Consider the following 26418-nt stretch of genomic DNA (forward strand, 5'->3'; position numbering starts at 1 on the left):
AAAAAAACTGTTCTCAAGTGCAAACATGTCATAACTTTTACCACCGGGAACGATGGAATTGATGCTAGGTCCTTAGCTTTGATGCCAGGACCTTAATTTGGCCTTAATGCTAGGTCCTTAGCTTGGCCTTGGCCTGCTAGGTCCTTAGCTTGGCCTTAGCTTGGCCTTTTGCCATGATCTTTGATTTTTGCAATCTGGAGATGGAATAGGAGCTTGCTCTGTCCGCTCCACGCATCGGCCCGGTATTGCAGTACCTCCGGGAACGGTGCATTCGCAATGATCGCAGCAAGGCTTTAGGGCTAGGACCTTAGCTTGGCCTTTTGGCTAAGAGTAAGTGTCCCGGCTCCTAGGCTTTGTAGCGTATTATGAACTGACCGATAACGGATAATGGATACTGAATAACGAAGATAGAACAATAACCCTTAAAAACCCCAAAACCCCAACTTTAGATTAAAAGTAGCTGTTTACTAGGAGTAAATACACCATCATTTAAGTCACACCAACAAAGTTTAAAATACTTTCACCACGTATAAGACACCATGTCAGAATTTTAGCTTTAAAAGAAATTATTTCCCTTTCTGACTACTATGCATACCTCAAAAATAAAGAACACAGTAAAACACGAATCCCTCCCACGTTATTAAATAGGTCAGAGTGCCATCTAGTGGTCGTATTTTATCACTACTACATGTTAAATATTTCCTATTACAGTATTCAAGGTGTATGGTGTAATATTTGACCATTAGATGAGACTGTATCGTCTAATACAAACGAAAACCAGTGCCAAGAGCACAGCGTAGCAGCAAGATGCTAGACAAGCATGGCAGCCACTACTGGGCATGGATTCCACTACGTAAAAGGAACACAAATTTCTCGACGAGGCACTAAATATTAAACACTGTCCCACTGAAAAAACACCATTTTGTTGCCTTATATCAGGGATGTCAAAGTTAAACGAACAGTGGGCGAATTGAAAAAAAATGGCCACAAGTCGAGGGCCGGTCTGAACAAATGTTTACGTTTTTTAAAATGACGTATATTGCCTAGTGCAGGGGACTACAAGCTTTTTAAAGCTGATAACTACTCTGTGTTTGCTAATTTAGCCTACCAGTTTGATATGCATTTCTTAAATGTCTATTTCATAGAAAATCACAATCACCCACATTAAGCTAATATATTTTTTTCCAATATGATCAGATAAATAAAGCAATATTTATAGATAACTCTGTCAGTAATCTTTCATTTTGAACAGCCCAAAAACAGGAATTTATCTTGTATAAATATTAACATAACATGACTGTTGATTAAAATAAGCCAGTATTGTTCAAACACCATAGTAACCTTTAAAAAATAATAATAGCAATTTTCTATCATTCACTCAGCTCAGATATTTTTGAAAATAGAATGGGATTGAAATAACCAAAAGTGCAAGAGGCGGGCGGAAGTCCGAAGTCGAAGTCAGGAGTTTAAATGAAGTGCAGATGTGAAACCGCAAAGCACTGTGTTTTTTTTCAAGGTTTTGTAGTGAATGATGGAGTTTTGGACAACCACAATTGTTACTGTTCGAGTTTTAAAAGCGCCCACCAATCAGACGCAAGTTTTAAGAACGGCACAAACCAATAAACGTGATTCAAAGTTTGCAAGCACCACACTATGCCAAACCCACCGAGTGTCATGGCGGACTCCGTAAACATAGTCCCAGAGTCAACGAACGAGAAGGAAACGAAGCTTGCACCAAAGAAGAGGCGGTACATCACTTGTTTGGACTTATTTTGGTTTTGACGAAGCGGACGTGGAACAGGAGAAAACACCTGTTGCATAATTTACTTTCGCGTAGTCGCTAGGTCCAGTAATACACTAGTAATACACTGGGGAGCCAAGGGGGCGCCAGCCTGCAAAAAGTTTGGGAACCATTGTGTCAGACTATGGCTTTTTTTCCTTAAAGACGCCAATTCCCCTCCACAAAAAAATCTACAGTTTTTTCCAATTAAAAGATAGATAGATAGATAGATACTTTGTTCATCCCCGAAGGGAAATTCACATTTCCAGCAGCATCCCTGAGCTGAGAACAATCGAGAACAATCGAAAATAACACGGAGCTGCTGGAGTGGCTGCCATTCGTGACGGCGCCGGAAGAAAAGATTCAATTTGAATCATGTACAAACAAACAAACAATTGAATCATGTACAAACAAACAAACAAACAAAATATTCATGTTTCAATAAGTGGAGTGTTAATAAAATGGGGGGAAAATAAAGGTGGGTTGTGTAGTTTGACCTCTCCTCACAAAGTTCAAAGTAGAATTTTCCATTAAGTATGTGTTAACAATACCCAAGTGAGTTTAAAGAGCCTCTTTACAACTTTTTACACTGCGCCTATCTGCTTTTATCTTACTTTTATCATCGCTGTTCTGGCCACAGAGTGCATCACACTGGGGTAAAGGAGGCAGGAGGGGGGATGAGGGTGATTTTACACGCCAGTTTGCGGTTTCCTTTTATTCTATAATGAAAATGGCGAAAGTAAGAAAGGGACTGTTTCAAATACATCATTTCAGCCTCTGTCAATCTTATTTTGTTGTGCATGGAAGGTCTATGACTATTTTGCTTGTGTGATGATGAGATGTGTTATTCAAAATGCTTGTTGTAAAAATCGGATTTATTGACAAGAATAATATGAAAAGTGTTTAGGTTGTCAAGGGGACAGGACAAGCTCTGTCTTTTTCCTGTCTTTCCTTTTTTTTCTTCTGCTTTGTCACCTGTTCTTCAAAGCTGTTGATGTTCAACTTGTTGTAACCTTGTACATCTTGACCATTGGAAAAAAAATGTCAATGAATCAATCAAGTACGGTGGAATTGTTGGACGCACTCCGATAAACTATCTTTTTCATCTTTTTGGGGGTTTGGATATGCGTTTGGACTGTATTTGCAACAGGCCTTTTCTTACTCTCACCATTTTCATCCTAGAATAAAAGAAAATGGCGAGCACTTGCGGGAGATCACTTTCCTTCCCCTCTGTCCCCCAGAGTAATGCGCTTCATGGCAGAGGGCAAAAGTAAGATAAAAGCATATAGGCGTGGTGGAGAAAATATATAGAGGCTCATTATTTAATTTTAAACATTTTAAGTAGACCTCTTACTACGCACAACAATAAAAAATCTTAACTCGAGACTAGTATTTCAACTCCACCGCTTTAAGGATTAGAGTCCAATGCGTCAACTGGTCGGCAACCACAAGGCTGCGTACCGGTACCAGGCCGTTTGGTCCCGGTCTGCAGATAAAGAAGAAACGTTGCCTTTGTTTTTCTCTGATACTGTACACAATTCTTAGGGGTCTACTGTACTGTGACAAATACAGATCACATTTGCTCAACATTGGGTGCAACGGGAATTGAACCCAGATTACGACAGTGAGATGTCACGTTACTTTTACTCTTGGTACCACATTGTCTCAGCAACTTTTTGGTCGAACTCATTTCCATGATGATCCATTACAAAAAAGATGAAAAAGGAAGTTTTTTCAAGTGGGTCTAAGAATTTCACCATATTTGATTGATTGATCGGTCAGTCAGTCGATCGATCAATTGATTGATTGATTGACATTTCCTATTTAATTCCAATGGTCATTATATACAAGGTTATCATAAGTTGAAAATCAACATCTTTGATAAACAGTTGACAAAACAGAAGGAAAAAAAGGGAAGGCAGGAAAAAGTTGGCTTATCTTGGTCCTGTGCCCTTGACAACCAAAACACTTTTCCCATTATTCTCTTCATGTAATCAGAATTTTACAAAATGCGTTTTGAATAACATAAATCACAGCTCATCTTCACACAAGAGAAATAATCATAGAAGTTGCATGAGCAACAAAATAAGATTGACAGAGGTCAATGATGATTTCATCCAGAAGATGGAATCAGCAAGCAGAATATTTTGAAGTTACAGACATCCTCTTTAATCATCAATACAGCGTCTGTCATGACCTTTTCTTGCGCATGCAAGTATGGTGAAATACTTAGACGCACTCAAATCAACTTCTCTTTTGATTTTTGGGGGGAGTTTGGGTTGCCATTTGACCTGTATTTGAAACAGTTCTTTTCTTACTTTCACCATTTTCGTTGTAGAATAAAAGAAAACCGCCAGCACGTGCATTTTTCAGCACAACACCGATATGGACCGGTAAGCACCCAGACTTTTATAGGTTTTTAGATCAGCACCGGTGTATGGAGATACTCCATTTACAACATAGGATACAGATCATGTGGGCTTAAGTCTTAAGCAGACTGGAAGATTTGGTCAGATATGAGAATATGACATGAAGATGACAGTATGTGTCGGTAGCTAGCCCTGCTCAGTTTCTCTAAATAGTGCTCTTTGTGCTCTCGGACAAGGTGGCTCACCGACAGCTGCACAATATTCGTTTAACTAGCCATATGCAATAGTGTTGAATAGTATAGCTTTTGTCGTTGTTGTCAACTGTTTACCCGCCTCGTCCATTGTTAATGACGGGTTACCGCCGTCCGTCATGGTGTTGTCACATGGTTAGGTCACGTGTATTCAAAGGGTCAATTGCCAGATATTATAATAATAATAATAATAATTTCCTTGTATTGTCATTCTGTGTAACAATGTACACAGAACGAAATGTCGATTGCACCTGACCCGTTGAAGCGAGCCGATGCAGCCGCAGCCAACAGAGGGCGCCGCCGACCACTTTTTAAGTCTTAGGAATGACTCGGCCGGGGCGCGAACCACCGACCTCCCAGTCTCAAAGCGGGCGCCTTACCATCTAGGCTACTGAGCTGGTATATTGAAAGTTTTGGTTGTTCTAAAAAACAGAACAAAAGTAATTACTCTTAACATGATTTCAGACTCTTTAATGGGCCAAATAGCAGTTCCAAGCGGCTTGTTTGATATTTGGTCAATAAAGGGTTAAAATTGCTGACGTTGGCATTTTACAATCATAAGCCTAAGTATTTGGCCGCCCCGCTGCTGATAAGAATTTGATGACGCCACATAATTTATCTCCACCAACCCTCACGCACATTTGAACGTCATCCACGGCGTCAAGCAATCACCTTTTCTGATAAAATATAAATTTTATTCACTGTCCCCCCCCCTCCCCCGAAAGCCTGCAACATTTGTCAGGCTTCACTGCTTGCTATTTTACTTGCCGACCGCTGGGATTCGGCCACCCGGAAGTAGGCGTGACGTCACCGCCCTGTAGAAGCCTGAATCACAAAGGCGTGTCTAGTGTATTGATATGTAGTTTGCGAACGAAATGGCTTTACAAGCCGACTCGTTGAAGTGAAATGAAATGATCTGATTTTATATAGCGCTTTTCAAATCAATGAAGACTTCCCAAAGCGCTTTACAATGTGCTTCACATTTACCCATTCACACACACTCACACACCAATAGCGAACGTGCAGCCATGCAAGGCGCCAACCTGCTTATTGGGGGCATTTGGGGATCAGTGTCTTACCCAAGGACACTTCGACTTGTAACACGGAAGAGCCGGGATTCGAACTGCGATCTCTTGATCTATTGCCAAGAGAGCCGGCTCTGGGATTGGTCAATATGCATTTTTTTCATGGATTCCGTGTTGCTGATTTGAAATTTGCTGTGCACTTTAAAGGTGAAAATTGTATTGCATGTTATTGTGGATCTGTAAATATTTGTATTCGTTTTTCTTGTGTTGTTCAGGGATAATATTTTTTCAGGATTATTTTTAAAACAATAAAAAACAACAGAATATAAGGGTTATTCTTGTATTTCATTGTTCATTTGTTGCTGCACTGAAGCGTCAATATCTTCAATTTAAAATTGTTATGTAATTTATATATTACCAATAATAATAAAACACTCTGCACAAAATAGATGAATTATTAATTTCAAAATGGCATTGAGATTCTGAGTTGCTTGACTTGAAAGTTGCTTAGTACGAAAAGTTTAAATGATAGTTCACTGCAGAGTGAATAAATAAATATTTTATTAATTTAATAGTTTACATTTTTTTCACGATTTATCCATTTTGTGCATAACGACATTTTGTTATTGTTGATTTCCAATTAATAAAAGCAGTTTTTTTCTGTTTTTCTTTTTCTTCTCCTTTTTACTTTAACTCTTTCTTCTTTTGTATTTTTCATGGCTGAACTTATATTTTTCTCACTTTTTTTTCTCCCAGCATCTTTTTTCCTTTTTTATTTTATTTTTCGTCTTTTCTTTCTTCCTTCCTAGCTCTAGGCTTCTTCTTTTTGCTTTTTTTTCGTTTTACCCTTCTTTCCCTTTTTCTTCTTCATGCTTCTTTTGTTACCGCCTTGCTTTTACTTCATTTTTCTTGCGTTTTTTGCTTGCTTATTGGGCTTGTACTTTTCTTCTTTTTTCTCCCTCTCTTTTCATTTCTTTTTTCTTCTTCCTCCTATTGCTGAACTTAACTGTTTTAATGATATTATCTCAGCATCTGCATTTGTGATGTCCTCTGTTTTGTAATGTTCATATTTGTCCATGTTTTGTGTTTATCTATCTATCTATCTATCTATCTATCTATCTATCTATCTATCTATCTATCTATCTATCTATAATCTCTTTTTTTATTGTTTTCTTCTTCGGTTTTGTTTTTCCTTTTTTTGCTTTTTCTTCTTTTCTGCAATGTTTGCCTTTTTTGTAGTCATTCTTGCATTATAGTACATAATAGTTTGTCATACGTGTATTAAAGCAACACCAACAATCTGAAGAGCCGTTTGGGAGCCGAAAAAGCCGGCTCTTCTTAGTAAGCCTAGCCGAACGAGCCGGTCCTCTAAAGATAACTGTAATTCCCACCAGTCCAGTGTCCACTCAAGTGCTTGGTTTGCACGTGAACACCCGCTCAGGTGTGCGGCGTGTACTCGTGCGCGCGCGCTAGTACTCGCGAACTTGACGCTCATGGTATATTCCATCCCTCACCTTCTCCAGCAACATGTCCGAATCCCGCGGGCCGCACGATGTGTTCGCCAAGCCAAAGGTACGTGCAAGTCCAGCCGCGCCCCGCGCACAAAACGGCAATCATGACACACATTGTGCTGTGCTCTGATTTACAAAATCCAAATCGATGAAACTGATTTGGAATAGGTAAAAAAAGGTAGTGTTACTTTCCGGTAAGAAAAAGTACACAGTGCAATGAGATTTATTTTTAATAATGCAAAGCAAGGGGCGATTTTAGGTTTCTGATTTTGGGGGATGCTGAGCACCCAGAGAGTCTATTTGAGTCTTTCATTTTACTTTAAGTGATAAAGGATTATTCAGCACTATTCAGGAATATCATTTCCCATTTGTGAACATTACATTACACTTCAAACTCATCCACTGGGTTGCGCTGGTAATCACATACAAATATATTAGATTACACATGTAATCCGATACGGTTACTAATTACCAGTTGAAAAGTGTAATCAGGAAAGTCATGCGAATACTATCATTTTAAAGTAATGTAACTCGATTACTTAGGATTACCCCAATACCAAATATTCTAATAAAATGAAAAAAAAAACTAAAACTAACTGAAAATAAAATTACCAGATTTAATTTAAGATAAATTTAAAAAGTAACATTGAAAAAGAAAAGGAGGAAACCAAGATCAGGTAGATGCTTGTAGTCCAACACAAACTGCTCACATTTACACTACCTAGTAAAGTGTATTGAGCAAAAATAATACTTTCTCTTCCACATGGCGGGTAAGAGATGAACCCAATATGGTTTTCAAGGCAAAAACTGTTCACTTTCTAAATTTCCAACATACTCTGGGTCTTCTTGTCCTCTTTTTGTGTCTTTCAAGTCTCAGGGATTGAAATTATGATTCATTTATGAGCGCATTATGTATATACATGTAAATGTAAGATACATGGGAATGAGTGCATGAAGTGAATGAATGGATGCTACGAAGGATGTGCTCGCAGGCATTAAATTGCAATCATCATTTCATTTCGTGGTGTTTCATTGGTCCATACTTGTTTGTTGATGTTGTCTCGTTAGTTGCACTTTAACTACGTTGCACTTTAACTACATTGCACTTTTCTGTTAGTTTTGCAACTTTTTTGGTCATATAGTTATCTTTTGTAGTCAGCCGCCCCACCCCACCCCCTCTACTCCATGGATGGAAGGGGAGGCGGGGGTTACGCCCATGATGCTAACAATCAGATCGTGGCAAGGGCAAAACAAGAGCAAAACACAGGAAAAATGGAAATTCACAGGGCTTGGCAAAACAAGAGCAAAAACATAGGAAAAACGGAGATTCCCAGGGCATGACGTGTCAAACAGTTTCGCAAACGCTCCGACCAAAGTCGTCTCACAGGACAGCGGTTAAATAATCACAAAGAGCAATCTGTCAGGATGACCAGGCTGCAAATGATGTTGCAATAACAAAAAATACACAGATATTGTCAACATAAAATATAGATTATTCATATGCTATCAAATGGAAGTGTGTTTTAAGCTTAGATTCAAACATTTACACTGAGGTTGCAGATCGAATCTCAGGGGGAAGAGCATTCCACAGCACTGGGGATCGAATGGAGAACGCTCTCGAACCTGCTGATCTCTTCTTGGCTCTTGGGATCACTAGTAGACCAGCATTTTCAGAGCAAAGGCTCCGGGCCGGAACATAGGGGGAAATTAAATCTGAAAAGATATGAGGGAGCAAGTCCACGCATGATTTTGTATAATACCAAGAGAACCTTAAAATCACATCTTAAGCTAACAGGGAGCCAATGCAGGTTAGCTAAAATCGGGGTAATGTGATCAAACTTTCTTGTCTTAGTTAAAAGCCTCGCTGCAGCATTTTGTACAAGCTGAAGGCTCTTGATTGTGGACTTTGGGAAAACGGAGAGTAGTGCATTACAGTAATCGAGACGGGAGGCAACAAACGCATGAATTATAGTGTCCACATCCGACTTAGACAGCATAGGGCGAATTTTAGCAATAGTGCGAAGATGGAAGAAAGCGGTTCTAGTAATTTTCTTCACATGTGTTTGAAAGGACAGATCGGGGTCAAATATGACACCTAAATTTTTAACTTAGTCACTCTGTGTGATGTGACATTTGTCAATGTTCACAGCAGTTTTTGAGAATAAGTCACGACATTTAGATGGACCAATAACTAACATTTTGGTATAGAATAGAAATGTGTCTTAAATCTAGATATAAAAACTTCCACTTAAGGACATTGTGTATAATTTAGTGCCTCCTATTGGTAAAACAAACTACTGTATATTCTTTAAAAAAAAACATTGATTTGATCAGCAAAAATACATGAACTATCATAAAAATGTGCATTTTTAAAATACTCTTAAGTCAATTTTTTGCTGCTAAGGGTACCCTCAAAAACCAAAAACATTGTGAGAGGCTGGGCAAAAAAGAAAAGAAAAATAATGGGCAAAATAATTTGGAAAGAAATAGTGCTTTTGGGTCACTTTAAGCCTCCGTAGTCTTTATCCTTCCTCGTGCTTTGTAGCGCTCATTTTTCAATCGCACCACACAATACAGCGACATCTAGTGGTCACATATTACATACACAGTGTCCCTTTAAGTGTGTGGCAGCCAAACAAAAAGCAAAAGCAAGTTTTAGGGTGACAATTGCTTACGGCCACGCGTACATGTAGACAAAGGTCAAATTACAGGACTTCTTTTACGACTTTCTTTTTCGTTTCTTACAAAATTATGCGTTAAAGGCAAACTCCAATCCTAATTTTAAGTGTTTTGGGGTTAGACTTTGTTCATGAGACGTGCCATCTGGGTTGGGTTGTGCGTGAGCGCATGTGTATACCTTGCGAATGCTTGGCAGGCCGCCATTGTTAAGATAGATGATGCCAAAGGCCATACAACAGGCAGAGAGGTGTGACTGAACAACAAACTCATTAAATGTGACTTAGCCTTCTGGTTGTCATCCGATTATTGGATGATGAGCTCCCGGCTGCCAAGCTGGAGCGCCTGAGGCGAAATAATAGCAACAGGACCACACTGAATTTGGCAATCTCAGGAGGACAAGAGCCTGCATGCTGATAAATGTGTCTCTGCTGTTGTTTCCAATCGACATATAATCTCAATGTTGGGCACAAAAGATCCAAATCCATAATAACAATTATAAGGAATGAATGACATTTCATTGTCATTATGCAAGTATAATGAAATCGGAGGACTTGTCCTTTCAGTGCAAGTAAAACAAATTACCGTAAATTCTGGACTATAGAGCGCACCTGATTATAACCGATTTAGTACATACACAAGCCGCACCTGTATATTAGCCCCATGCGCCCAAAATGAAAAAACGCAATACAATCACGAAATAAACCCTTACCCGATACAGTCTAAAAAACACAGCCGGCCTAATTAACTGAAAATGATACCGGTACTTAAGATTTAATGCAGACCTGCAGAGTCCAGGTGCCCGTTGAAAGTAATCCAAGGAAAAAAGTGTACATTTCCAAAGGTAAGGGTGGGAAAAATATATATCCACTATTGTCGGCCGCGTCCACAAACACGTCTCACCTTTACTCCACTTCCCGTCAGCCCGCGTTTGCCCCGCCCCTTCTTTTTCATTTGCTTGTACAAAACATACCATAATAAGTTTCTAAAATAAATACATTACAAAAATATACAGTTGCAAAAACATATTATACATGGTTACATATATTTACAATGAAAGACGGTACACCGAGAGAGTTTTCAAAGCTTTAATAATAACATTATAACTTTCATCCCAAACCGTGCCTGTGAAGAGTAGCAAAACGCTACTAGAAACATGCTCGCAACACAGTAAACAGCTCTGTTAAAAAAATGTACTGTACTTGTAGTAAGCACGGCATCTGCTTCACGGCCAGAAACTTCTGGCAAGGCTTTAGGGCTAGGACCTTAGCTTGGCCTTTTGGCTGAGCTCCTAGGCTTTGTAGCGTATTATGAACTGACCGATAACGGATAATGGATAATGAATAACGAAGATAGATCAATAACCCTTAAAAACCCCAAAACCCCCCTGCACGGTAAACCGTCCTCATCTTCCTCCTTATAGCTGATGTCATCAGAGGCGTCTTCCTTCGATGTGGGAAAGAGACTTTGTCATACACAAGTGGTCCCACGCTCCCTTATTTAAAAACATAGCATCACGCTCGCAAAGTAAGTCATTTATCGGACTGCGTTTAGCTAGAAAGTTGCGTCATGTGCGTTTCTTTTTGCAATTTGTCATATTGAAATATAATATTGTGAATGTGCTTAATTGCCGTTGAGATTGTCATGATTGTTTTCTCTTATTAGTGTCAATAAATTTGTTCAAACCAAAAAAAAAAAATTGCATGACGAGGATATGTCTACGCTAATTTAATTTGTGCACAGGCTAAGAAGTTGCAGTCTAAATCTTACCTTTTGTACTCGAGCGCCGCTGGCGGCCGTTAAAAAAATTACATAAATTGGCCGCATCACTGAATAAGCCGCAGGGTTGAAAGTATGGGAAAAAAGTAGCGGCTTACAGTCCGGAATTTATGGTAATAAGAAAAAATATACAAAAAGCTAAAACATGTTAACTCATTCATTGCCAGATGTTTTTTTTTTTTCAAATTGGGAGAATCAGTGCCAGATAATATTTGCATTTTGATACATGGTTAAAGGCCTACAGAATATTAGTTATGTAGCTTTATAGACATAGGCAGAGGTGGGTAGAGTAGCTGAAAAATGTGTTTGAGGAAAAGTACTGTTACTTCAAGTAGAGGTAAAAGTAGTCTTCCAAGTAATTGTTTGAGTAAAGTGAAAAATACCTGGTGAAAAAATACTCTAGTACTGAGTAACTGTAGCTAAGTCTTATAGTTTTTTAACAACCATTCAATCAGATCATCAAATTATCAAAGTCCATCCAATATACACAAAAAAATCAAAATCAAATATATTAAGCATAAACAGTGGTTATTATATTCGCCTAAACGCGAAAGGTCCCCGGTTCGAGACCGGTTGGCAACATATGGTGGCCTCAAGACGGAAGGGTGCAGCCAGGCTGCACTTGCCCAATGCACACCACGTTCCTGAAAAGTCTCTCACAGGCTTCTGAAAGACCTGTGTTGAGTTTGATTCACGGCATCTTGGTGAGAGGCAAGGTGCGGAGTAAATCCATACCTGTAGGACACAGACAGGAAAGATACATCTCCAACTCTCCTACGTCTGATATTCCTGTCTTCATGGATGCAAAGAAGTCATCTTCAAAAGATTGGCTGCTGTTGGTGCTGGTGACAACATCTAAGCCGTTGTCCAGGTGACTTCTGATCTAGTCAAGGCCTGCGGCAAGATAAATTGTTTTCAAAATAATTAGGTTTACCTATCATTCTAACTCTTCTACTGTATAGGCTGTCAAGCTGGTGATGTTTGACATTAAGTCACCTTTAACTATATTGCCACACTGTGGTTTGTATCTGACCCATTATTGTACTAAATGACAGTAATCCTAAATGTATATTAGTCATTTATACTTGAAGATAAAGTATATTTCCTAGCATTTAAGGTGTTCTTCTCTGTAGTCCAAGAGGTTCTGGATCTTGGAAGGAGTATTGCTGCCCAATCAGCTCAGGCTCCTTCATGACATCCACCAAACGTTTTTGTATCCCTTACTGAATAGCTTGATCAAGAGGTGTACATATTTTGCAAGATGACGCCAACCTTTTCAGTTTGTCCCGCAACTGGTAAAGTGTTGGCAGCCGAAGACCCATATGCAGGATTTCCCTTGTGGGATATTGAGGCCAATGCACACAGGTTTTATGACAGCAGAATTCTCACCTAAAACCCAATTTCGGCTGGATTTAACACATAAAGTACATAATAATGAAAAACGATTTTAAATGTTTTTATGATCAATTGAACATGTTAACAATACAAATTCAAACCGTTGATGTAATTCAAGTCAACAAATGTAGTTACCTGTGGCCAATATTCCCTCTAATTTTCTTATGCGCTGTGCGGGCAGTGCGCGATTGCACACGCGCGCTGCTTAGAGGGAACATTGCCTGTGGCAAGTGCTTGATAAATGCTTGATCGGGGATAGATTTTGTACTTGAAGGAGGCCGCTTCTTACTTTCAGCATTTTCATGCTACACTGATAAAAAGAAAAAAGAAATGTGTGGATCAGCATGACAGTACTCTGCAGCACTTCTCCCACCTTCCATTCCTCTACCTAATTTGTTCCTCCCCAAACAGCTTTGCTATAAGTTAAAAGCAGACAGGCACCTCAGAAAAAGGCAGAACTCAGTCGGGCATTGTTAACACACATCAAAGAAATGATCCAACTTTTAACATTTTTAAGGACACATCAATAAATTCACCCTTCTTTAAGTCCACCAAACACCAGTGGACTTGAAATCAGAGGCTTCATAACGAAGAAGAATAACATATCTGAGGAATTTGTTACTATTTGAGAATGTAAACTTGAAGAGACGACAGCCTGGCGATAAAAAGTGTTTGTTAGTTACTGCTAACTAGTGACTCTGCCCTCACAGGTGGAGCTCCATGTGCACCTGGATGGAGCCATACGACTGCAAACCATCCTTGACGTAGCTCGGTAAGGAACCCATACACATTATTTCGTGAACATATCTTTGCACCGCCAGACATTTTGAAACGTATTACAACCAGAAGTGCACGAGAACCATCAACATTTACTGAAACCAGTGAGGTGCGGTGAGATTCATATCTGGTGAGGCACAGTCAGATTTACAAATAAATAAACTTTATTGTCTTACCTTAATTTATAGATAAAGTCTTTGCGCTACTTCCTATTAAAAGGATGTATTTAATCCTCTATAGTGAAAAAGTACACGCAATTAGAAAAGAAATACTGGGTGGCTTGACTTGCTACTAGCTTGCTAATTCTATTGTTTGATCTCATCATTGCCCTCTACCGTGAGGCAAGAGAATTATGTGCCTTACTCTGCATCTGCAGCCACTCAGCACAGAAATATAATACATACTAACTGTTCTAATAATATGTGAAAATTCAGCGATTTTGAAAAATAAAATCCAAAACTTGTGTAGTTAAATAAGAAAGAAATTGTCATGATTACGATGTGAATCACCTGTCCCCGCTCATTTGGCGCCAATCGCCGCGGGTTCTGATTGGCTCCCTGTCACTATTTGCACACAGTGCTGTCAATCCCCTGTTGTCAGTCCGTCTGCGAACCTCTGTTTTTCAAGGCAAGCCTTTTTCGACCGCCTGTCCAGTTTTTGCTCCCGTTTGTCTCCGGCTACGACCCGTTTTGATCGCAACCACGTATGCTCTCCTGTTCTGGCTTACGACCCCTTATTGTTCCTGTCTCGTTCTGGCCTCCCAGTCCCGGCCACCGACCAGTTTTCCGCCCCTGACACTGCCATCGCTCGCTACGGAAGATCCACTTCCGCGTTCGAAACACAATCCGAGTACGAGAGCGACTTGCTTCCTGCGCCCAGCGAACACCGGATTGTGGGCGCAGCCCTCCTCCATCTTTCAATAAAACTTGTGGTAAACGTCACGCAAGTGGGTCCTCCTTCCGTTCTGGTCCTGACAGAAATTTTACATGGAATAAATATAACCATTTAATGTATTTCTAATTTAATATTTCCACGATTACATATAAGGCACAACATCACCTGTTTTCTCTGACTGTGTAATATGGTTACCAAAGGATACGATTGGCATGTTTCTTATGAGGAAAGGTTACAAAAAGTATATGCACAGTTTCTTAGAGAAGCTTTTTTGGAAGGAAACAAAATTAATTCAGAGATTAAGTATTTTTCTATGGGGAATTTTATTTTCAGGGAAATTGCTTAATGCTTGTTCAAGAGCAAGGATGTCCAACTCAGTTGGCCTCTAGGGTTGGATCCTGACTTTTTGTTCTCAAGTGGGTCGGATCAGTAGAAGAATGACTACTTAAATATTTAAGCTTACCGTAGTTTTCCAATATTATACTTTATTATTCAGGCCAATTTAATAGCCTACCACACATATTATAATCATGGATAACGAGGGATATTTTTGAAGCGTACCACATTTATTCACAACAATGGGTGGACAATCATTTTCACGTTAAGCATTGATTGTGTTAAATGGTTTATTTTAACAGTTGAGTGAATGGAGTTTTACACCTGAACCAACTCACCACGCTTAATAAGCTCAAGTGGAAGGTGTTAAAAACAATAAAAATATTGTCTTCATTGTTGTATGGGTTTGAAATTAATACAAAAGAAGTTTTAGCAGTGCATGGACAATAAGATTCCACTACACCAGTTCAAATTACTAGACTGGGCCTACTAAAGCTGAGCGTATATCCTTTACTGTACAGTAGCAATTGGTTTGTATTTAGATTCAGATTCAGATCTACTTTATTGTCATTCTAGTACACATGTATACAGAACGAAATGTTGATACATCTGACCCGCACAGTTTCCTTGAATGTACAGATATAAGTAAAAGTTGTATTGAATTATGGCTACGTATAGTATTTTACCATAGTGCCAATAGTGCAAGAGGAGTAGCTAACCAGATGTGCAAAATGGGCAGTCAGGTTAACAAGTCAGGTCAACAGTAACATTAACACTGTAACAATAACGCTGTAAGTACAATAGTGCAGAGAGCAAATGTGCAAGGAGTGGCAAGCTATAAAGAACTGCCAGTAGTGCAAAAAGTCAGATTAGCAGCCGTTTAGATTTAGGGTAACTATATGTTAGATTGACCATTTAACAGTCTAATGGCCAGGGGGACTAGACTACTGCGGAACCTGGTGGTCCTGCACCGCACACTGCAGTACCTCTTCCCAGAGGCTAGCAGAGTGAACAGTCCATGATGGGGGTGAGAGGGGTCCCCGATAATGTTCTTAGCATTTATTTATAAAATCATAACTTTTGATATAAAGGACCTAGCAACTTGCTTTTTTGGACAAACTGATTAAGTTATGCAATGGGCAGGGTCCGGCCTGCCAGCTGTATGTTTGACTTCCCTGTTGAAGAATGTTTTATGTTATTTTAAAGAATCCGTACGATGCACGAGTGTTATATGTGGTATTGAAAGTATGTTGTGTATGATGCCTACCTTGTATCCGCGGAAACGATGACAAATGACATTGCAAAAGGTTTCATCTATCATGTTTTAATTCTTTATATTTCCATTACTTGACATGTTTACACTGGAGACTACAGTATAAGAAGAAGATTGTCATGATTGTTTTCTGTTATTAGTGTCAATAAATTTGTTCAAACCAAAAAATAAAAATAAAATAAGAAGAAATCTATTGCATACTAAAATGATTTCTAATCACCACTCTTCATGCCGTCACATTGGCATTACGGACCAAACAACGCCCAAGTCTTAAGTTGCACAAATCAAGCCTTTTATCGGCTTTACCCTTGGCTTTGTAATTTTTGCTCGTGAAGATTTACTTTGCATTTGCAGGAAACGCAGCATCCGCCTACCGGCAGCCACCGCCGAAGAGTTGAGGCGCCTCGTCGCTCTCCAGGAGCCGGCCACGCTAACCGAATTCCTGGGCAAGTTTGCAGAGTACATGCACGTCATCGCGTAAGTGCTTCCTTTCCTCGACAAAAACGCACAATGCACAACTTTGCTTATCTGTAATAGTCATTGGCGGGTGCACGGTCCACCAAGTGGGCGAGCTGGCATTGCCGATTCTCTTGGTGTCCTTCTGCTTCTTTAGATGACAGTTTTAATAATTGCGCTGTTTCACGACAAGAGGAGAATGAGAATATTTATTGGAGGATAGGTAATGGCCAGAGGTGGGCAGTAACAAGTTATTCCGTTACATTTACTCGAGAACATTTCGGGACATATTACGCCTTCAAGAGTATTTTTAAATTAAATTACTTGAGTAGATTTGTAAATATGAACCTGTACTCTTATTCCGCTACATTTAGGCTACATTGAACCCGTTATTTAAATCCCCTCCACCTAAGGAAGCGTCTGTCTCTGCTAAAGCGCATTTATTTTGTCACAGACCTTGTTTCTTTTATTTATATTTGACCAGTGACCCAAAAAACATCAGGTGGCACTTGTGAGCAGGGTGAGAAAGGGTTGGGTTATTTTTACTGGACTGTATGCGCAGTTTGTATAGCTGTTGCCACACACATACACACACACACACACACACACACACACACACACACTTGCCTACTCTACCCATCTCTGGCAGTGGTTGATATTGGTTTCCAAAGTTATAATTCTGTCTGTGACTGGTATTTAAAAGGACACTGTGATTTATTTTGTGCCTCCTAATAGTAAGAAAACTTCATTAATTTAAAAAAAAAAGCAATATTGATTTGAATAATATGCAAAAAAAAAACATGAACTGTCATAGAAAGACAATTTTTTTTAAGTACTCATATGTTGAGAAATTGGTTTTACTTAACTTAACATGAGGCTTACCAAAAGGGTGCAGATATGAATGACCGCCAACTTGCTGCTATGGGTACTTAAAAGAAATAAAAATTTAATGAGCAAACAAAAGTAAGTAGAATGGTGCGGTTTTGTGACTTGAGTCTCCATAGTTTGTAATCTTCCTTCGGTTGCATGACACTATATAGTGACATGTTGTGGTCAAATATTACACAGTGTCCCTTTAATTAGCACGTTTTTTTTTTTTTGTACAGAGGAAATTACGAACCGGTTGCAGATGGTAGTGTGCCCGCTTTGAGACTGGGAGGTCGCTGGTTCGCGCCTCGGCCGACTCATACCTAATTGGTAATATGGCGGCGCCCTCTGTTGGCTGCGGCTGCATCGGCTCGCTACAACGGGTCAGGTGTATCGACATTTCGTTCTGTGTACATTGTTACAAAGAATGACAATACAAAGGAAATTATTATTATTATTATTATTATTATTTTCTTCTTGATAGAGTCAAACCAGACAAAATGATATGGCTGGGCCACGGGCACTGTTGTTTGGTTGTGGTTTCTAATGTTGTGCTGAATTTTTGTCTTTTTGTTAGTGGTTTCTGTGTTCTTTTTTTAGCCGAATAATTAGCATTATGAGTTTTCTTTTTTTGTCGGGGTTTTGAGAATTAGAATACTCAAACAAAAGGTTTAATATTCTCTCTATCAAGAATTAGGCTTCATATATATTGGTGTCTATCTTGAACTACTTATAAGGACGTATAGGACAAAAAGAAAATAATCATAAATATGTAAAACCAAAGTTGTACTATCAATTGCTACTGGTGATACTGGTGATATTTTATGGATTACAGATATCCAAAATCGGCATTTGTAAAATCTAAAGGGACAGTGTGTCTTATTTAGCCTCTTAATGGTAAAAAGAACTTTCATTCATTAAGAAAAACACTATTGATTTAAATAAAAAAACTATCAAATAAACATGCATTTTAAAAAAATACTCAAAGGCTGATAAATTTGCATTTCCTTTACACATCATGAGCCTCACCTAAAGGGAGCTGACATGATTGTCCGACATCTTGCTGCTATGGGTACCTGAAAATGAAAACTCTAGTCAAAGGCTTGGCAAACAGAGAAGGAAACTGCGGTTTGGTCACTTTGAGTCTCCATAGTTTGTATTCTTAACTGTGCCTTTTAGCACTCATTTTTGGTTGCACCATACAACAAAGAATATCGAGGGGTTAAAAAATACACACTGCCCCTCTAAAGGTTCAATAATCACTTGAAAACATACTGGTGATATTATACTCTTTTGTAAAAGCTTATTGTATTAAAAGGGTTAGATTTTTGGAAACATCACAGGGAAATTAATTCAATAGGAATAAAAATGCTTAAAAGAGTCCTGGGCGATAAAAAAAACTGTTCAAAGGGCAAAGTCAGTGTTCAAAGTTTACACGTGCCGTGGGTTTGTCCCACACGTGTGAGGTGGCGTGGGGTAGGCGACTCATTATTCATTCCGTCACCGTGGCAACCAACATCCATTTACATGCGGGAGGATGCAACAATGGCAAGCCGCCGGTCCCCCGGGGGTCCTCTGCAGACCTTTGACAATGTATGGAAGCCGCCAGCAGGCTCCAGTACGCACAAGGTGCACAGGCGGTGTATCCCGTTTTTGAATTTCCTGCATATTTTTTACCCCCCAATTTGAAATGTGGTCTCGTCAGACCACCTAGCTTTTGGGTTTGCGTTCGTCCGTCTTTGTTGAGCTTGTGCCAAAGAAGCTGGCTAACGGCGTTTTTGTTAGGGTCTTGTGCGACTCATTCCACCAGAGGGCGCCTAATGGGTTTGTAAATGGGACGTGTGTTCAGTAACCAAACACCTAATTACCACAAAACTTCATAAGGACATATTGGACAGAGCCAGTGGCTGGGTCATCATCTATCTTTCAGCATTCATACCGCTATCACCTTATCCCAATTTTATCTTTGTTTCTGAGGCTTGGTTTTCTATTTTTGTTTTGGAGAGCTTAGTAGTTTATCGACCATTTGTTTGTTACTTTGTTGATTAGTTTGTAATTAAATACCATCGTTTTTGAGAACATTGCCTTTCTTCCTGCTTCCTATGTTTGGGTCCACCACAGAATCTTAACAGTTTCAGTGAGTCGTTGGCTTGCGACTTTCACTTCAATCGAGCGCGTTCAAATGTTTTCCTCAAACCGCCTGGTGACAACTGTGCCGCTTCTGCTTTTTCATGCGAGGACGCCATCAAAAAAAAAAAAAGAGAGACCATCCCCCACCAAACCCCTAACTGCTGCACAATAACTCATAGGCTCTGAGCCACAGGACAACACACTTTATTACTCAGCCGCACCTTGAGAATATATGTACATAGTCTTTACCTTTTTGTATACACAGAATTGATTTTATCGCATCCTTGTTTTGAACTTCGCTAATAAACTTTGTTCACCAGGGTTGCAAAGAAATTGTTAATGGCAATCTTGAATATTTGGAGTTTTGCCAAAATGTTGCAAAGAAAAGTGTAACTTTGCCGTTTGAGGGATGTTTTTAGGCTGTTTTCTTTGCCTTGCCAGTTATGATGACAGTTCTTTCCATTGAAAAGTTCCTCTAGTCAAGTCAAGTCATATTTATTTGTATAGCCCTTTATCACAAAAAGTCTCAAACGGCCGTACAGAGCAAAACAACAACAACAAAAATAAGTAGTAAAATATAACAGCTATATATCAGCTGTATAAAATATTTTTGTGGGAACGGGAATATTTTTAGCAAAATATGGAAAAAAGAAATATGTAACTTGGTTTACATAAAATCCAAATATCCAACATGATTATATCAATGATAATAATTGTCATGATTACTTATGTGAAGCACCTGTGCCTGCTCGTTTGGCGCCAACTGCCTCGGACTCTGATTGGCTCCCTGTCTCTGTTCAAACCCACTCCTTTCTGTCACCTGTGTCAGTCCGTCTGCGAACATCAGTTTACTCTAGGCAAGCTTTCCGACCCTGACTCTCTCCTGTTTTGCTCCAGTCTGTTTCCCGGCTTCGACCCGTTTTTTGATCTCGACCACGTCTACTCTCCTCTCCTGGCTTTCGACTTGTTGCTGTTCCGTACCACATTTTTTGCTCTCCTGTCCCAGCTACTGACCCGTTTTTTCCTTTCCCGACACCGCCATCGATCGCCACCGAAAAGCAACTTCGGCGTTCAGAGCGACCTTCTTCCCGCGTCCAGCGATCACCGGATGGTGTGTGCCATCCTTTCCTTTCTTCCCAATATAACTGAGAGAAACGTAGCGCAAGTGGGTCCTGTCTCCATTCTGGTCCTGACAGTACTGACTGACCAGAAAAAGACCAAGCGAACGTTTCTCACAAGCGCCGATCGGAGAGAGACATGCAGCGCTCACATCGGACTGAGGGGGAGGTCCGACGGATGTTGGGTGACGTGTCCGCCATCCTTCGACTTGTTCAGCAGCAACAACAGTTGCTTCAGCGCCAGCAACAATGGTTGGATGCCCTCCCGAAGGTTCTTGCTCGTCAGCTGCACGCGTCGGCCCCGCCACCCCGGTAATTCTCCTCCTGCCGTGCCATCGCATGCCCCACCCGTCCCGTTCACGAACTCTCCCGCCATCAAAACGGCGAAACCACAAGTGGGCGCTCCGGAGAAATTTTGTGGCGATCCCGCTCATGTGCGCGCGTTTATTGTGAACTGCCGACTCATTTTCTGCAACACCGAAAGTTCGCCTCAGAGGCGGCTAAGGTGGCATTTATGATCAATCATCTTTCCGGGAGGGCTCAACTCTGGGGAACGGCAGAGTTCAAACGAGGGTCTTCGGCCTGCTCATCCATCGATCAACTGGCTCAGGAGTTACTCAAGGTGTTTGACACGGGGTCCTCATCGTCCGACGCGTCGAGGTCCTTGATGAGTATACGGCAGGGAAAGCGCATGATCGCCGATTACTCGATCGATTTTTGGACATTAGCTAGTCCGAGTACCTGGAACTCTGAGGCGTTAGTGGACGCCTACCTACACAGCCTGGCAGACTACATAAAGGACGAATTAGTGTCCCACTCTCCGCCTACCAGTCTCGACAAGGCACTTCGGATTTCCCGCAACCACCCGCGATCCTACTAGACCCACCCGAGGCTATAGAAGTGGATCGCGCGTCGCTGTCCGTAGAAGAGCGTCAGGGCTTTGTCTGTACTGTGGTGGGCAAGGACACCGGGTATCATCCTGCCTGTCAAAAGGGGGAGCTCAGCGGACGGTTGGAGTCGTCAGACTGAGTTCCGTCCATACCCTGATCTCCCAGACTGGAAGGCCAGTGCTCCAGGTCCACCTTCTGAGTGACATGTGGTGATTTCAAGAATTACAATTGTCTTTATTATCATTGCAAACAACGTAGTGAACATTTTTTTCCGGTGAGATTAGACACGACACTCTAAGTTAAAGAAGAAATAGAATAAAAAATGCCAGGTGAAATAGGACAAAATATTAACAAGCTAGTGCTTATAGCCTGGCCTGAGTTGTAAGTGCATCGTAACTACAGTATAGTGCAGTAAAAGCAGTGCAATACCATTTGGCAGCAACAATATTCCAAAATGAATCCATAAAGAAAATATAGATACCCATTTTTTTAAACACAAGCGTGTTGTATGTTTTTGGTCATCTTCTGCCTTTTACAGTAGAGATGGGCCCAATCCCATTTCTCTCACTCGGCCCTGAGAACCCTCCAGTGAGGTCCCTCGATAGAGGAGTGCCCTCCGCGAGTGGAGTGCAAAGTGGAGATAGTTTGGACAAGACTTGCAAGGTTCCACCCCTGTCCAGGAGATGGCGGTAATATTAATTGGCTGTAGACCTTAGTGACGTATAGGCCTACGTCACATGTGAACAACTCGAGTCTCAACCTGTAGTGTGTCAGTTGGAGAGTTCGTGCAACGTTAAAAATGCCCGCTACAGCTGTGTTATTACCGATTGCCTGAAAGCTCATCATCTTTTCCGTGTCTTCAATCAACGGAGGAGAAATGTGCTATACTGAAGACAGCTTCGGCGCTATGTAGTGCTGATTCATCTTTACAAGGTACGTACACTCATTTAAAAAAATGACCCGTTCGGTCAAATACAGTAAGAGTTAACATACAATGCACGTTCACATAATACCCTATGTTTGTGTAGACATAAATGGCAATCTACTTATTAGTATCTTAATGCCATTTTATGACATATAGTAGGGGTCTTGAATGTGTGACATGACGAAAAGTAAACAAACACAAGAACAGTCCACCTGACCCTTAAGCTGACATAATATTGTCACCAAACTTCCCTGTACGACCCCAAAACCTTAGTTCATAAGGAATTTAATTCAAAAGAGTTGTCATTGGATATAAAAAAGGTCATTTCAACATGTTTTCATGATGCTTACATCACAGTTAAAGCGGTCTTTTTCTTTTCTATGCCCACATTTATGTCTAAATTGTTTGTTATCGATTGTGTTCCAGAGTGGCTGTCCCATAAGCGTGGACAGGAATGTTCCCATCCTGTGCTTATGGTTGGATGTGGAGTCAGAACTCATTCAGGACTTAAGGTTGAGCAAGGTTATGTGGGCCCTGCAGGAGCTGCTAAAGAGGGAACAGGGCCGTGGCTGGAGGTCCTGATCTACGTGTACTGGCTGGCCCACGCTCTGTCCTACCGTGTGGTGTCACGGGTCTTCAGGGTTCCCAGGTCCACCGTACAAAGAATTGTCCACAGTTAATATGGAATAAATTGCCCAAAAGCCATATTTTAGGCTCTTTAAGTCAGACCCACATTTGCATTATGTGCTTTTCTGCATTACTATTCAATAAACATCTTCATTTTGAGTAACACCTTGGTGGTTTATTTCATAATGATGTGAGATACTGTGTGTGAACTATGTGACTGTTGGACAGAAAACAACTACAAATCACTCCAGCTTAAATAATAGTTTACTATCAGAAAAACAAACTCACATTGGGCCAAAATACATAATAGTAAATAAATAATGTGTCACAAATTTTAACAAAAATATACCAATACTTCCATGAAGCTGGAAAACACAAACTGGAACTTCATTGAGTTCTTAATAAAAAAAAATATTTTCCTTTTATAAAACAAAGGGAAACATTGCAGAGATGTCACTGTTCTGGAAATTTGTCCACGAGCTTCCCAAAAGGGACAGGAACCGCTCAGTTTTGGCCACAGTTTCTTCGAGCCTTTTCCTCACTCCGGCAGACTCCACTTTCAAAAAGTCAAGGAGTGTATCATGCTTCCTTTTTTTTCTGGGTGATTTGGGGTTTGGCGCCGGATTAGAAGGTGCCAACGACGTGCCCGGTGGTGTGGATGGCGTGGTAGCTGTGATGGTGACCAGCTCTTCCACGGGACGTTCTACAGTGGCCTTTAGGTTGGGTGGAAAAAACAAGAATTACTTATTGCTGATGTATTGTACAAAAACAACTGTGTATAGGATGCTCAACAAGTTGATGTGAGACAGGAAATTATAGGACGTGTTCTGGATAATTATTTGATAGTGAATAGATACACAAAATTGACATGTTATTCTTATGGCTGTATGAGCCTTCTATTGGCCAGCATCACATATGCTTTAGAATTGTCTCCACATTTGGACAACATTTTGAGAAGGTAATTAGTTTACTTAATATGTGTTTACAGAGAAGGCAGTGGACTATGTGATAGTAGTTTGTTTCAACTGTATTTCCACGTGAAATTCGGAGACATTACTCATAATGCATGATGAAAACTAATGCATTCTGATCTCACATGAAAGAATCATATTGTAAATAAAACACGACACCCGAAATTGTGTGCAGTAAACAAGCGCTTATGTCCAGAACGGTATTCTGACTATGCTCCTTTAGCGACTGGCCATGTACAGTAGATGTAATAGCACGACTTGTTTAAGATAAAAACAGGGATGGGCTGAACCGTGATTTTCTGCACAGTTATCCTACTTTACAGTTTGTAGCGTGAAGATTTTTTTTGCCAGCTCCCTTGGTAGATTAGTGCACTTCGTAAAGTAGCGATTTTGCAATGTTCGTGTTTTAACGCGAAAATACGATTTTCTATTGCATTTACGTCTAACTAAGATATCTCAATACATTTTGTTGCAAATACATGCGTAGTTGTGGAAAACTACTTACATTTGTGCGGTTCCTTTTCGGGCATGTTTGTTGATATTGAGAATTCGTAAAGCCTTCTGGGTAGTCACTTCGCTGCCAAGTGAGGTCGAGAGCCCCCTCGGTCTTGAAGTGGTTACGACATGGTTTGAGGGCACTTCTGCCTCGGTCTTGAGAGTATCGGGACACACCCCATTTTCACGTGAACGCGCAAACCGAGTGACTAGGGCACATAGCGAGTGAAAGTGCGAAGAATGGGACGCAGCCATGGTCTTTGGGAAGAAACTTGCTCTCAGCCTGGTAGTCCTTACTTTAAGAGCCTTGAAGCACCTAGCAGAGGGAATAGAGGTAAGATCGGGCCAAAAAAAGCACCCGAGCCCGACGCAGGCCCGAGGGGTATTAAACCCGACCCGGACCGAGCCCGACTAATTAACTGGATTTGCTGGCCCGGCCCGAGGGGAGCCCGAAATTACATATTTTATTTATAAGGAGGGGTGATTTATGATAACAAATTAAACTCTGCCTTTTGTTACATCATCTAGGCCTTAGTTAAATAAAACTGTATAAACATTTACATCTTTTATATTTCTGTGTCTGCACTGCAGATGTTACATTAAGCGACAATCTGTCATTGACGGTTTTTTTTTAGAGGCGGCGTAAACATTTAAGAGCGTCCGTCATTTTGACGACTTGATCATTGGGCCATAATCCACAGCAGCAGTACGTCCTTAAGATTCTAGCGTTGGCTTCGCTGAGTGTCAAATTGACACACAGCGAAGCCAACGCAAGTGTCTGTATCATTTTCGACGATCAATTTGAAAGTGCTCCACAGTTCACTCTTACCAGAGTGTGTTTTCCTTGTCAGTTCTCCTCTCTTTAGTTCATCTTTCACTTCTTGTTGGTCCGACTCCATATCGGGGATACCAGGCCAAAATCATGCGAATTTGCGGAGGGGAAGATTATTAAGAGGATGTAGCGAGCAGAGACGGGAGTCGTAGGCGGAGTGCCAAACAAAGGTGCCAACGGGAGCTGCTTTAATGACATGTAAACTTGCAATAACAAAACAAACACGGGAGTCGCTAGAACCGGCCGAATTAAGAGTCCCCCTAGGAACTCGCTAACTAAACAATGGTTCCGTGGGTGAATTATGTACAACCCACTACAAGGACAGCATTCACGTCACGTGCACAGAGCATGCTCTGGCTCCGTTAAATAGCAATTACAGCTCCTTCTCCGTTTTATCCAAATTATTTATTTTATAACAAGTATTCCTTGGTCTAGTATCCATACATAGTTTAAGTATATATTTTTAATGAACATATATTTATAATCATTAATTAATTTAAAAAAAAAAAAAAAAAAAAAAAAAAAAAAAAAAGCAGGACCGAACCCGACCCGACCCGACCGTATGACTGACATTTCAGGCCCGACTCGGCCCGAAATTGCCTCGGGTTCGGGCTTGGGCTCAGGCCATAAATCTTAGGTCTAAGAGGGAAGTATGTCAAAGAGGTGTTTATTTGAGTGATAAGAGTCCTTTATAATATTGTTGGCTCCTCTACAAGCTCCTGTATCTCAAGCGAGGCAGTAGCTGACACTGGTGCGCGAGTCATTTCGACGATAAGGTTTATCATCAGCACTCAAGGCTAACGTCATTAAGCGCATGTTTCTTTTCCTTCCAAGTGGAGACCGCGAGGCCATTAAGCGGATCGCCTATGAGTTTGTGGAGGACAAAGCGAAGGAAGGCCTGATTTACGTGGAGGTCCGATACAGTCCACACTACCTCGCCAACAAGGGTGTGAAGCCCATCCCATGGGATCAGGAGGAGTAAGTAGCGGCTGCCGCCAGCCGCAACAAGCGTGGCAGCAGTTTCACTCTTCGTCTGTTCGA

The 26418-nt window shown here is 40.6% G+C and overlaps 1 protein-coding gene, 1 long non-coding RNA gene and 1 pseudogene across 3 annotated transcripts in view; all 3 read left to right on the forward strand.

The window, feature by feature from the left end:
* The first annotated feature begins 155 nt into the window (after window positions 1-155).
* Window positions 156-276, forward strand: LOC148370059 (U2 spliceosomal RNA; annotated as a pseudogene).
* Window positions 277-6833: 6557 nt separating this feature from the next.
* The window catches only part of ada (adenosine deaminase), a 30850-nt gene continuing 11265 nt past the window's right edge, over window positions 6834-26418 (forward strand). For both annotated transcript variants that reach the window (XM_088332376.1, XM_088332377.1), the window contains exons 1-4: window positions 6834-6997; window positions 13497-13558; window positions 16421-16543; window positions 26212-26355. In XM_088332376.1, coding sequence (XP_088188502.1) covers window positions 6953-6997; window positions 13497-13558; window positions 16421-16543; window positions 26212-26355 — 374 coding nt within the window. In that variant the 5' untranslated portion in view covers window positions 6834-6952. The remainder of the gene's footprint in view (window positions 6998-13496; window positions 13559-16420; window positions 16544-26211; window positions 26356-26418) is intronic.
* LOC148370061 (uncharacterized) lies at window positions 22080-23242 on the forward strand. The gene is made up of 2 exons (XR_015849901.1): window positions 22080-22460; window positions 22879-23242. It is a non-coding gene; the product is annotated as an uncharacterized LOC148370061 (long non-coding RNA).

This window comes from Urocampus carinirostris, chromosome 3 (assembly GCF_059441175.1).
Source record: "Urocampus carinirostris isolate Australia breed hairy pipefish chromosome 3, RoL_Ucar_1.0, whole genome shotgun sequence".
Taxonomy (NCBI): Eukaryota; Metazoa; Chordata; class Actinopteri; order Syngnathiformes; family Syngnathidae; genus Urocampus; species Urocampus carinirostris.